The sequence below is a fragment of the Dendrobates tinctorius genome, unplaced genomic scaffold, assembly GCF_039654945.1.
Source record: "Dendrobates tinctorius isolate UK_male_01 unplaced genomic scaffold, ASM3965494v1 ptg000143l, whole genome shotgun sequence".
Lineage (NCBI taxonomy): Eukaryota > Metazoa > Chordata > Amphibia > Anura > Dendrobatidae > Dendrobates > Dendrobates tinctorius.
In genome coordinates this window covers 15,083,475-15,098,364 of record NW_027361810.1, presented here as the reverse complement: position 1 = coordinate 15,098,364, position 14,890 = coordinate 15,083,475, and the positions used below count along the sequence as shown (strand labels likewise).

The following is a 14,890-nucleotide window of genomic DNA, read 5'->3' as shown; positions in this document are numbered from 1 at the left end:
GAATATGTTGGCGCTATATAAAGATTATATTATTAAACTGTAAAGCGCTGTGGAATATGTTGGCGCTATATAAAGATTATATTATTAAACTGTAAAGCGCTGCGGAATATGTTGGCGCTATATAAAGATTATATTATTAAACTGTAAAGCGCTGCGGAATATGTTGGCGCTATATAAAGATTATATTATTAAACTGTAAAGTGCTGTGGAATATGTTGGCGCTATATAAAGATTATATTATTAAACTGTAAAGCGCTGCGGAATATGTTAGCGCTATATAAATAAAGATTATTATTATTATACATATCAAGGTAGCGCTATACCTCTCCTAAACAATAACCGAAGTATGAAGCAGCCAGTTTACAAGGCAGAAGGCAGCTCTAGTAACATGTGCAGCTGCCCCTCGGTGTGGCAGGCTCCTCCTGTGCAGAACACTGACATTTCTGGAGTTGTTTTCGAGCTGATGTTTTTTACAGATGCTTATCTGAACACAAAACCTTTGCCAGCTGCAGGATAAACAACAGGAGGTCCTGGAGCAGCACAATGAGTGCAGAGAGGGCTGAGGGCATTGGATGGGCGGCTGATGGGTGGGTGCTTATATAAAGCAGTGCAGCCGGCACACACGACTCAATTCTTCCTCTGCGAGTGACGATCCCACACAGTCCCTGCAGCAAGGTCTCACTGCGAGCGCTGCACACAGTCCCTGCAGCAAGGACTCACAGCGCTGCACACAGTCCCTGCAGCAAGGACTCACTGACAGCGCTGCACACAGTCCCTGCAGCAAGGTCTCACTGCGAGCGCTGCACACAGTCCCTGCAGCAAGGACTCACTGAGAGCGCTGCACACAGTCCCTGCAGCAAGGACTCACTGAGAGCGCTGCACACAGTCCCTGCAGCAAGGACTCACTGACAGCGCTGCACACAGTCCCTGCAGCAAGGACTCACTGAGAAGCGCTGCACACAGTCCCTGCATAGACCTCCAGCTCATCTCCATCCTGGAAACAGAGGGAAACACAGACATGGAGCAGATAGTAAGTACCCAGGACTAGATCACAGATCCAGATCACTTTGCCATGCGTTTTTGCAGCATCAGATCCAGCAGAGTGCAGCTCTTCATGTTGCACTTACTTTTTATCAGCAGTCTTTTTGAACATTATTTTAATATTTCTTATGAGAGTTTCTTACAATACTTGAGTTACAAGTTTATTACGAGTTAGTGCAACTCTGTAAACTTGTGCAGGGAGTAAAAATCTCCTGCGCTGAAGATTTTGGCTTGGAAGGTTGAAGAAATGTATAGGACCACCAGGAGTTTTACAGCAATTCCAGGTGGTCCTGACATTTGGGATGGTGACAGTGGGCACAGTGATCACTTTCTGCTCCTTGGCATCTTTGTTCTGTTGCGCACAGTTCTGTCTTTCTATCTAGTTGTTGCTTTGCTGAGTACTTCACTCTTCACTTATATTAGTGGTATTCTGTCCTGAGAATCTCTACCTGGAAAATAGGGCAGTAAATGAGGTTTAGAAAGTCCCTTTTGTGTGTTGAGATACATGAGAAAGACCTGCACATCATCCGCCCTATATACATCGCTAGATGAGCTGCTGCAATATTTGCATTTGTGGAAATTACCGAACACTTTAGGAACAAAGATGAGAAAATAGGGCTTGATCAAGAGAAACCTCTGGTAGAGTCCTATGGATTTGCTGGGAGTCAGATCTGTAAGGAGATTTATTCTTATACAAGACACTGGCTAGAGATCTGTAGTATTCAGTCATATTTGGTCTACAATGACTCCCAACTTGCTCCTTTTCTGGCCAGATTGCCCCCCAACATTTAGGCAATTGTGCGCCCTTACTCACCTTTTTAAAAATCCCGCTTGGTCTTTAGGTCACTGCCCTAAAATCGTTAATTTGTGCAATCATACTTCCCTTTTATGATACAAAAACTTTACAAACAGGCGATGCTACAGTCCCCAGGTAACCTGCCTGGAGCACAAACCTTATCATGTGCGACAATAAAAAGATCAATAAATGATCCTAATCTACCTGCATAATTACTGGATCCACTGGACGCTTTATCAGTAAGGAGTCATTATCACTGAATTGTAGCAAGTGACAATCTGATCATTAATGCAGATAATTTAATTCCATTACAATAACAAGTGGGTAAAATGTTGAAATCCAGGTTAAAAATAAATGCATGAATGGTTTTAGACATATTTGATACAAAATATAAAGATGGGAGCCAAATCGGGATTCTCTTTATCCATGTCTAGCCTTAAACAGGTCTAGGAAGGACACTAGTGCAAGTTACATTTGGAGATTCCAGGAATCTCAGCTAGAGGGCGCCATTACATCCATATTGTCAGCTTTTGCTGGCTGCCTTGAATTATGTGGACTGTGTCTTTAAAAACGATTTTATTAGTTGCCGTAACCATTAGTTCCTATCTAGGTGCCCATTTGGTCTTTTGGCTCCTTGTAAAGGAGCCATTTCTGAAAGCCACATTGACCTGTTGCGGCAGTAGAACGACTTTCTTTTTGCTCCGTCCCCATTTGCTTCCTCTGACTTGTCTAGAAGCTGTCGGCACTTGTTCCACAGTTGGGCCGGTGTCGATCACTCGCCATCTGCCAGCTGAACGTTTAATGCCGATGTGTTTGCATATGGATTTTTGGAAACAAACCTTGTCAGTTGTTGCACGGGAGAAATATTTTGTGTGTTCCTATAATGCAAATATTGGGCACTTAACAATGACATGAGCCACATATAGTGTTAGTGATCGCAGGGCGCAGCACTAATGTGAACAGGCTCTGAACCATCTCGTCTTTCACATGCAAAGTATCTCGAATGTGTCACGTCACGCCTTGTACTACTAAGACTATAGGGGATTTTGTAGTTGATTCTCGGTTTTATATTCTACCTTCTATCGAAATTCATAACTTATTTTTATCTTTTTTTTCCAGTTCTCCGGGTCAATAGATTTTTTTGATGACAATACTACAGATCCGAATAACACCGAAGACTTTTTAGATCTTCTGGGTCCATGTTTCACCCAAGAGAACAATGACTTCAACCGAATATTCCTTCCCACCGTCTACTCCTTCATCTTCCTACTTGGAATTATCGGCAATGGATTGGTGGTGCTGGTCATGGGTTATCAGAAGAAGTCCAGAACTATGACCGATAAGTACAGGTTGCACCTCTCCGTCGCCGACCTGCTGTTTGTGTTCACGCTTCCATTCTGGTCTGTGGATGCCGCCATTGGTTGGTACTTTAAGGAGTTCTTGTGTAAAGCGGTTCACGTCATTTACACAGTCAACCTTTACAGCAGCGTCTTAATCTTGGCCTTTATAAGTTTGGATCGGTACTTGGCCATTGTCCATGCCACCAACAGTCAAGGATCTAGAAAGCTCTTGGCGGAGAAGATTGTGTATGCCGGAGTGTGGCTCCCAGCTGTCTTGTTGACTGTGCCCGACCTTGTATTTGCCAGTGTGTCAGACATAGAAGGCACCTATGTGTGTGACCGCATCTACCCGGTAACGAACAGGGAAAACTGGACCATTGGGTTCCGTTTCCTCCACATCACAGTTGGACTTGTTCTGCCCGGACTCGTCATCTTAACTTGCTACTGCGTCATCATCTCAAAGTTGTCTCACTCAAAGGGCCATCAAAAACGCAAAGCCTTGAAGACGACTGTGATTCTCATCCTGGCCTTCTTCGCCTGTTGGCTCCCGTATTATATCTGCCTTACCATCGACACTTTTGGCTTACTGGGACTCTTGAAGTTTGATTGCTACATCGATAACCTGCTTCACAAGTGGATTTCCATCACAGAAGCCTTGGCTTTCTTCCACTGCTGCCTCAACCCCATTTTATATGCCTTTCTTGGGGCTAAATTCAAGACCTCTGCCCAAAATGCCTTCACGTCCGTCAGCAGAGGGTCCAGCTTAAAAATACTGTCTAAAAAGCGCGCTGGACTCTCATCCGTCTCTACAGAGTCAGAATCCTCCAGTTTCCATTCCAGCTAACGGTCTGGATGCCAAGGACTTTGTTTTTGTAATATGTATGTATATATATATCATATATTGACTGAGAGGCATAAACCTTATTTATACAATTTTTTTTTCATTTTTTTTGTATCTCTATTGTAGGCCGGACCTAAGGACTCTTGATTGATCCACAATAAAGTTTTTTACATTTGTCTGTTACAGTGCCAAATTTACGGTCTCAGGGACCCGTCCAGCATTTCCTGAATGTGGCGCTCCCGACCCCATTATATCTGTATATATGTATACAACATTACTGTCTTGTGTGCTATTTATTCTGTGTGTAGATGGTTAAGGGTGGAGGGTGGACTATGAGGGCTAGCTAGCAGTAATTGTCAATTTAGGCTCACTTTTATTTGTAAATGGGAATCTGTGCCAGATCTGATCTGATCTTTATTCCATATAGTAGAGTAGAGCAAAATGGCCAGTGTGTATTCCAGTATACAATCTCGTGATTTCACAGGGGTGTTCATAGAGGAATGGGGTCCCATAGAAGAAATCAATTGAACATTCCCATATCTTCCCATCATATCCATATCCCCCATCATATCTATATCCCACATCATATCGATATCACCCAAAATATCCATATTCCACATTATGCCCTCATCATATTTATAGCTCCTATCATCTCCGTATTCCCCATCATATCCTCCATCAGATCTACATCCTCCATAATATCCATATCCTCCATCATATCCAAATCCTCCATTATATCCATATCCTCCATCATATCCAAATCCTCCATTATATCCATATCCTCCATCATATCCAAATCCTCCATTATATCCATATCCTCCATTATATCCATTTCTCCCATCAGATCTATATCCTCCATCATATATGCATCCTCTATAATATTCATATCATCCATCATATCCATATAACCCCATTATATTCATATCCTCCATCATATCCAAATCCTCTATAATATCCATATCACCCCATCATATCCATTTCACCCCCATCATCCATATCATATCCATATCACCCCATCATATTCATTTCACCCCCATCATATCCATATCATCCCATCATATCCATATCACCCCATCATATCCATTTCACCCCCATCATATCCATATCATCCCATCATATCCATATCACCCCATCATATTCATTTCACCCCCATCATATCCATATCACCCCAACATATCCATATCATCCCATCATATCCATATCACCCCCATCATATCCATTTCACCCCATCATATCCATTTCACCCCCATCATATCCATATCATCCCATCATATCCATATCACCTCCATCATATCCATGTCTTCCATCATATCTCACAATTGTTTGCCACCTCCATTGACCAAGACTCGGGAAGCCTTGAGTTGTTTCCCCCCTTATTGGTGTAAGCCTGGCTCAAGTTGACACCATCCACTAAGCAATGTACTAGAACCTTTGTGGGGGACCCTTCTAAGATTTTTTGACCCCCTCTTTGAATGACCCCTTCTATAATTCCATACATTTGGACCAGTTGACCTCACAGATCTCAGGAAACAGAACACTGGACCAGATGTCTATTTTCTAGCCATGACTTAGTATTACCCCGACGTTCACATACACTAATCTGAGGGTATATTACCGTGATTAAACACTTGCTGTTGCTCATTGGTGGATACGATCGATCGTCTAGCCGTTATCTGATGGTTGGGGAGCGCTGGGGATGGACTGCGCCATGTTGTGTGATTGCACTTATCGATATGATATGATATGACTGTTAACCTAGGTCTTCTCGTGCTTCCGATTCAGTATTGCCGTCCTTACAAGCCATATACTGAGCGCTGTACAGAGTGTTTCTTAATACAATTTTCAAAAATGAAATCGTTGTCGTGTTTCTTTTTATTGCAATTCCGTTCTATTCACAAATTAGAAGATGCTTCATGTATAGCATTAATGCAACTACTGACTGGGAGATGGGGCGAGAAGTGCAGCAAAGCAATGTGCATATAAATCCCAGACACAACCCAGGGGTGGCGCTGTATCTAGAGAAAGCAGCCATGTTATTCTGATTCCATGCAACTGCTTTAAAACTTCCATATTTTATAGAGTAAAATCAGTGAGATACATGGTACTCGGCTCTGCTGCTGCAGAACCTCTTAATAGACACCTCAGCTGCTTCAGATCTTCATAAAACACACCAAGCTGCTGCAGAACATCATAGTAGACGCCTCAACTGCTGCAGAACCTTATAACACACACCTCAGCTGCTGCAGAACCTCATAACACATCTTCGCTGCTGCAGAACCTCATAATACACACCTCAGCTGCTGCAGAACATCATGATAAACACAGTAGCTGCTGCAGATCATCATAATACACCTCAGCTGTTGCAGAACCTCATAATATACCTCATCTGCTGCAGAACCTCATAGTACACCTCAGCTGTTGCAGAACCTCATAATACACACCTTGGCTGCTGCAGAACCTCATAATACACACATAGGCTGCTGTAGAACCTCATAGCAATCACCTCAGCTGCTGCAGAACCTCAAAATACACACCTCAAATGCTGTAGAACTTCATAATATACACCTCAGCTGCTATAGAATCTCATAATAATCACATTAGCTGCTGCAGATCATCATAATACACCTCAGCTGCTGCAGAATCTCATACACCTTAGCTGCTGCAGAACCTCATAATACACCTCAGCTAATGCAAAACCTCATAATACACATCAAAACTGCTGCGGAACCCCTTTGTCAAGGAGGAGGACATTTCATGTTAATGAGAGATGGATGGAGATCTCATTCTTCCTCTTGAAAATAATGTTCTGCAGCAGCTGAGGTGAACATTTCAAGAAATAATGTAACCTCCACTCCAAATTACTAAGTTCTGTGACCCAAGACAACTCCGGGGCTCTCTGTACAAGATATGAATGGGGAGGAATTGTGACCCTTCCCATTGATAATGTCTATTACCTTCTCCCGTGTGAGTTGATATTTGGCCCCACCGTCTGATTTTCTACTTGTAGCCCTAATGCTGATAATTACGTCCAAACAGGATAAAGTATTTACCTGTAAAAGTCCCAGAAAGCGAAGTGATAATGGGAAAGAAGAAAACATGAAAGTTGGCGTCTACACTGGACCTGTCACACTGCTGGTAGGTCTGTGTAATGGAGAAGAATTAGGAGGCAAATACATGTACATTGATTATCCAGGGAAATGCGATGCCACGAAAGCCCCCAAACGAGCAAAGAAAGTTCCCAGGAAATATTTGCCCCCTGCAGCGCCACCACAGGAGAAAGGAAGCATTACATAATGCCCATTGGGCTTTGGCTATATGGCGACATGTGTCGCGTGACTGCAGTCATCAGACAAGTCGCGCAACCAAAAACATTGGTGCAGTTTGTCTGCAACTTGCTTCGGCGCAACTTTTTTAGAGCTAATACTAAAAAGCCAAATCGCAGAGAAGTCGCTCGTAAGTCGCAGGGAAATGCATTAAAGTTTACGGCCAGTGAGATGCATAAGAGCTGCGGCCAGCGACCCAAAAATGAAAACTTTCGGAAACTTTTGCAACTGGAAGGTCTCAGTGCGACACCACTGGAAATCATTCCTTGCGATGTTCCAATGCGACACTGTGATTTGGGAGTCACGTCGCCTTTTTGTAACCAAAGCTTAAATATCAATACGTTGCCTGTGTAATGTATTTGATCCGTAGATAAAAAATAAATATATATATCGTATATTTTTTTATTTTTTTTTAAATGGCAAGTATATATGACAAGTGACACATGAAAAATGACTGTGTCCTAAAAATTCTGGTATCAATAGGTGCAAAATCCTTTTTCATTCTGTTCTCTAAATGGTAGAATATACAAAATAAAATATTTTCGTTAAATTAAAAAATATTTTTAAAAAATCAACTAATTTTTAAAGATTTATTTCCTTAAAAAATGTCTTTTGTTATAGTTTGTGAGAAACCTATAATTCCGTGATGAAAGAGCATTGACATAATTTTCATCACTGGGACCCTCAAAGATCCCGAGAATGATTTTCAGCAATACCCCCGTAGAATGGCGATATGGCCACCCTCTCGCATGACTGCTCCATTCATTGTCAATGAGACTGCCCAGTGTTGCCCCATAGACCATTAATAGAGCCACGCTGCAGGTGCATGGCCATCGCTCCATTTTAATAAAGCATCTCAGAACCCCTTTCTCAGGATTGATGGGAATTGCAGCATTGGACCCCCAGCAATCATGTGGTTGGGTGAAAACTTGTCAATATGTAAATATTCCATTTAATGGGGTATTTCCATCTCACATTTTTCTGAACTCCCATAGAAGTGAATGGAGAGCGCTCTGCATGTGCATTCCTGGTGGTGCTAGAAGGGACCTTCTTCGCTCAACAGGTGGGATTCATATCTATCATGTACAGTATGGCGTCTCCTATGGATGCCTAAGATGGGAAAACTCCTTCAAGGGTACAATTACGATACGATACACTTTATTGATCCCGAGGGAAGTTAGAATTTGGTCATGTAGCCATATTTGGGACAGCTGTAATGGCCGCTCTCATCCTGGTGACAATATAGGAAGATGTCAGTAATATAAATGGTGCATCATAGTTGGGGGCAGGATTTGCAAATGACATATTAGTTGTCTCCCAGATTTTCTTAGAAAAAGACATATCTAAGAAATGGAGGAATGGAAGAAGAGTCCGATCAGTCAATGGGCAGAAATGATTTCATTGTGGTGGCTGAGATCATGGATACAGATGTTTTCTGGGGTTTAATCTGCATAATTATCTGTATACCTATGTCTAGCGCTAAACAGGTTATTCCGAGCTGCTCCCAACAATCACTTTCTAAAATCTGTTTGCATATGTTAAGGGGATCCACTTGCATGTGAAGTCGCCTTATCCAGGATCAGTAAACAGGAATTTCCTCTATTTAGCAGTTCTCAAAGTTAAAATCCAAACTCCATTTTATTGCTGTCGTCAGATAATACAGATTCCGATCCGGTCGGACGAGTATGGAGGTCTAGATAAGAAGCACAATCTATGTCATCAGGTAACATAAAATGACTTTCCCGCTTATGTGGATTACCAGTCTTTCTGGCGACCCGGTCACTGGTTGTACATTCGATCGATCGGGACCGTTTTATCTAAATAAGAATTAATTGCTGTAGAAGTTCCTAATATAAATTTATTTTCTTTATTCTTAACCATTTTCTGTATTTCTGCTTCCTGTGGAGCATCAATAGATTAGAAGCATGTATCGATTAAGACCCAATTCATTATTGTGTTGCGCCTTTTTTGTATAGTTTTTTTGTGTTTTACATATCTTTGCCATTTGCACCTTTTTAAAGTCTATTTTACACGCATTTCTCAGTTTGTTTGTTTTTTTTAAATTTTGCCATAATGGGGTTTCAACAATGGCTACATTGCAAAAAAAAATTCATAAAAATTTGGCGCGAATGTACGAGTATTCTAATCCTCCTGGAGTGATTTTATGTCTGACGGTTATTTTGTCACCAGTTTTGTGCCATTTTATGCAACTTGCAATTTGTTTGCGCTGAGATGCTACAAAACAGGCCAGAGACGAAAATAAAAGGTTGTTTTTTGTTTTTTTTTTTACTTTGCTCAATATTCCTATTCGATTTTGATGCTAAAAATGTGAATGAACGCAAGACAGGAAAAGAAAAGTGACCTAAAATAAAAACCTCAAATGATGAATGGAGCTGATAGTCCTTGGTGCTTATAGTTGTATCAAGTTTATGCAACCTTTCAGGTTACCCTTCAACTACCCTCACTAATCTTCCTTTCTTTTGAGGTCCATGCCGTCAGACTCTACACCCCCTTCTCCATGCGGGTGGCGGTGGTGTATCGTCCTCCCGGCCCCTCCCATCAGTTCCTGGATCATTTTGCCACTTGGCTTCCACATTTTCTCTCCTGTGACATCCCTACCCTCATCATGGGATATTTCAACATCCCCATTGCTCTTCCCCTCTCCCCATCTGCTACTCACCTTTTATCTCTAACCTCCTCATTTGGCCTTTCGCAGCTTACTAATTCTCCAACGCATGAAGACGGAAACTCCCTCGACTTGGTCTTCTCTCGGCTTTGTGCAGTGGATGATTTTGCAAACTCCCCTCTCCCGCTCTCTGACCACAATCTTCTTTCATTCTCTATAAAGAACTGCCAGGCTGCTCAGGTCACCCCCACTGTCCAGACTTATAGAAACATACAGGCCATTAACACCCAGAAACTTCTGAAGAACTTGCAGTCTTCATTGGCCCCTATCTCCTCCCTCTCATGTCCTGATTCCGCACTGAAGCATTACAATGAAACACTTCAAAGTGCCCTGGATGAATTTGCACCCCCTATAAATAGAACACCACAACGCAGACGGCGACAACCCTGGCACACGGTGCAAACACGTTTCCTGCAGCGGTGCTCCAGGTGCGCCGAACGTCTGTGGAGAAAATCCAATCTACACGAAGACTTCATCCATTATAAGTTAATGCTTTGAACATACAACACTGCCTTTCACCTCTCCAAACAAACCTATTTCAACACCCTCATCACCTCACTGTCCAATAACCCTAAACGTCTATTTGACACTTTTCATTCTCTACTCAACCCAAGAGTACACGCCCCAACCACGGAGCTCCGAGCTGACGATCTGGCCAATTACTTCAAAGAAAAAATTGACCAGATTCGACAGGAAATTATCTCCCAATCACCTCATACCATGCACTGTCCTCCCTCCCCCACTGCATCTAGCTCACTCGCTGATTTTGAACCAGTCACAGAAAAAGAAGTAAGCAGGCTCCTTGCATCTTCTCGCCCAACCACTTGCACCAGTGACCCATTTCCATCACATCTCCTCCAGTCCCTTTCCCCTGCTGTCACCCCTCACCTAACTAAAATATTTAACCTCTCTCTCTCTTCTGGTATCTTTCCCTCCTCATTTAATCATGCCATCATACATCCACTACTTAAAAAACCATCCCTCGACCAAAACTGTGCCGCTAACTATAGACCTGTCGCTAATCTTCCCTTCATCTCTAAACTCCTGGAACGCCTGGTCCACTCCCGTCTTATCCGCTATCTCTTTGATAACTTTCTTCTCGACCCTCTCCAGGTTTCCGCTCTTTACACTCTACTGAAACTGCCCTCACTAAAGTCTCTAATGATCTACTAACAGCTAAATCAAATGGTCATTACTCCATGCTAATTCTCTTGGATCTCTCTGCAGCATTTGACACTGTGGATCATCAGCTCCTCCTCACTATGCTCCGTTCCATTGGCCTCAAGGACACCGTTCTCTCCTGGTTCTCCTCCTATCTCTCCGACCGCTCCTTTACTGTATCTTTTGCCGGTTCCTCCTCCTCTCACCTTCCCCTTACTGTTGGGGTTCCTCAAGGATCGGTTCTAGGCCCCCTCCTCTTCTCTTTGTATACTGACCCTATTGGTCAAACAATCAGTAGATTTGGTTTCCAGTACCATCTCTATGCTGACGACACCCAATTATACGCTTCTTCTCCTGACATCACGCCAGCCTTTCTAGAAAATACCGACAATTGTCTAAACGCTGTGTCTAACATCATGTCCTCACTATATCTGAAACTGAACCTGTCAAAGACTGAACTCCTGGTGTTTCCTCCCTCTACTAATGTACCTATACCCGACATTGCCATTTCTGTGTGTGGTTCCACTATTACTCCCCAGCAACAGGCCCGCTGTCTTGGGGTCATACTTGATTCCGAGCTTTCCTTTGCCCCCCACATCCGATCACTGGCTCGCTCTTATCTGCACCTCAAAAACATTTCTAGAATTCGACCTTTTCTTACTTTTGACTCTGCAAAAACTCTTACTGTTTCTCTTATTCATTCTCGTCTCGACTATTGTAACTTCCTTCTAATCGGTCTCCCTCTTACCAAACTCTCCCCCCTCCAATCTGTCTTTAATGCTGCGGCCAGGATTATATTAATCACCAATCGTTACACCGATGCCTCTACCTTGTGCCAGTCATTACACTGGCTACCTATCCACTCCAGAATTCAGTATAAACTTATTACCCTCACCCACAAAGCCCTCCATGGCTCAGCACCACCCTACATCTCCTCCCTTGTTTCAGTATACCACCCTACCCGCGCCTGAAAACACATTTATTCAGACTGGCCTATCGCCTCAACACATTAACCTAATCTATCCCTGTGTGGCACAGCCAAAAGTTTTACCATAACCAGGTTCCCCGCATCATGTTCCCACATGCTTTATGCATCCATTAGCCCTCTGTGTCTGTACTGTTACACACTTAACATTATGGCTGGTCCATACAATCAGGGCAACTGTTACCACCCACTTTTCGTGTCTCCCTCTTTCCTCATAGACTGTAAGCTTGCGAGCAGGGCCCTCATTCCTCTTGGTATCTGTTATGATCTATGTGATTATTGTTATGCTGTAATGTCTATTGTCTGTACAAATCCCCTCTGAAATGTAAAGTGCTGCGGAATATGTCGGCGCTATAGAAATAAAATTATTATTATTATTAATGCAATCCTCTGTAAGCTTCTATGACACTACAACTCCCAATGTGCCCTAACAGTCACCTGCCATCACGTGGTTGTCAGGGAAAGCTGTGAGTTACAGTTTCCATAATAGCTGATCCCTGATTCTTCTGCTACAATGTATCAGTGTAGGACATCAGTATATCAGTTTTTGCTGTCATTGACTATAATAGCCCATTTTCCCTACAAATGAATAAATCAGTAAAATTACAGCTTGCCATATTTGTTCAGGTAGTGGAAAATTGTAATGAACTAATTTATTTTGTCATCTCTAGTTATAAATGATCCTTGAAAGTCCCATCGGTCAAAAGAACTGGGGTCCCACTGTCCCCCATTTGATTCAACCTCTCCATTCATTATCTATCAGACTCACATAAGTAGTAAATTCTCTATCGATCCCATGGATAATGAGCGGAGTGGATGTGCCCACGTGTGTCAGGAACACTGGACCCCTGTTCCTGTGATTGGTAGGCCCCCCCCATGCCTTTATACAGTCAGTGATTTAATGACAAATGTTCTTTGTGCACGAACCCCATTAATACTAGTGGTGCAGAGCTTTTAGTTGCACCTGGGGCCCTGGAACCAGAGGGACCCAAATGGTCCATTTGCACCAAAAAATGACAGTACATTGTTCCCACGAATTGTGCTTGTAGCTTTCTGCGAGACCCATTATTACAAGATACATGAAGAATTTATAAACATTCTTAGATACATTGTATGTCCTGTAGATTTGCTTTGGGGAAAGCGGTGAATATCAAAATTTGATCATGTAGGGTCCGTGGTTGGGAAAATATGTGGAAACTTTCCAGACAGGGAGCAGATTTCTAATGTTCGTTAATAGAAGTTCATTGAGAATATACATTGAAGAGCCTCAAGTTGGGGGGAAGGGAGGTAAAAATATGTCTGATCTCACCATTTACATAACTCATGTCTCGCAACAAAGAACAGAATCCTTCATCTTCATGGCCACATTATATGGTCAGGGACAGGAATCGGCTGATTTATACACTGGCATGTAAGAATTCAAGGGCTTCAGTCCGTGATCTGCAAAGTCGTCTTATGTAAGAATGGATCGCTAAAGGGTTAATCCAACGCACATCATGGAGCTAATTACATTGCTGACTATGAGACTGTGCCGGGCGATGAGGACACAGTCTAAAAAGGACATTTCCTCAAAAAAAATTTAAAAAAAGTCTCTAATGTTGGCAAAAATTCTATTTATCCGTTTTATTTTATTTATTTGTTTTACTCATTTATATAGCGCTATTAATTCCACAGCGCTTTACAGATTCCTAGGAAAGCTGGAAAACATTAAATATGGTCGCGTAAGGGTTGTCAGCTCGGCTTCCCTAGCTCTCAGATACTAAATATTCACAGGTAGATAGAAGCAGAAACTACATCACTGCGTGTAGGGCTCCAGGAACGCAGGGTGGTGATCCAGATAGTATTGGAAGCAAGTTATTTGTGTGGAAGGATAAGCGGCTCCCATATGACTTTAGCTTGGCTTATCCCCCCCAAAAAACACGGATGCAGCCAGAAGGGGGGGAAGGCAAGAAAGACTGACTGATTATAAATTATTCCAAAATCTTAAGCAATCTAGGATCTGACCAATTGCATACAGTTAGGTCCATATATATTTGGACAGAAACAACATTTTTCTAATTTTGGTTCTAGACAGTACCACAAATGAATTTTAAACAAAACAATTCAGATGCAGTTGAAGTTCAGACTTTCAGCTTTCATTTGAGGGTATCCACATTAAAATTGGATGAAGGGTTTAGGAGTTTCAGCTCCTTAACATGTGCCACCCTGTTTTAAAAGGGACCAAAAGTAATTGGACAATTGACTCCAAGGCTATTTGGGCAATCCCTTCGTCATGTCATTCTCAATTAAGCATATAAAAGGCCTGGAGCTGATTTGAGGTGTGGTGCTGCATTTGGAAGGTTTTGCTGTGAAGGAAACATGCGGTCAAAGGAGCTCTCCATGCAGGTGAAACAAGCCATCCTTAAGCCACAAAAACAGGAAAAACCCATCCGAGAAATTGCTACAACATTAGGAGTGGCAAAATCTACAGTTCGGTATATCCTGAGAAAGAAAGCACTGGTGAACTCCTCAATGCAAAAAGACCTGGGTGCCCACGGAAGACAACAGTGGTGGATGATCGCAGAATAATCTCCATGGTGAAGAGAAACCCCTTCACAACAGCCAACCAAGTGACCAACACTCTCCAGGAGGCAGGCGTATCAATATCCAAATCTACCATAAAGAGAAGACTGCATGAAAGTAAATACAGAGGGGTCACTGCACGGTGCAAGCCACTC

General features: G+C 42.5%; 1 protein-coding gene across 1 annotated transcript; it reads left to right on the top strand.

The window, feature by feature from the left end:
- Positions 1-647: 647 nt before the first annotated feature.
- Positions 648-5,872, top strand: CXCR4 (C-X-C motif chemokine receptor 4). The gene is made up of 2 exons (XM_073545558.1): positions 648-1,030; positions 2,957-5,872. The coding sequence occupies exons 1-2, from the start codon at positions 1,019-1,021 to the stop codon at positions 4,019-4,021; spliced, it is 1,077 nt and encodes a 358-aa protein (XP_073401659.1). The 5' UTR covers positions 648-1,018; the 3' UTR covers positions 4,022-5,872.
- Positions 5,873-14,890: the final 9,018 nt, after the last annotated feature.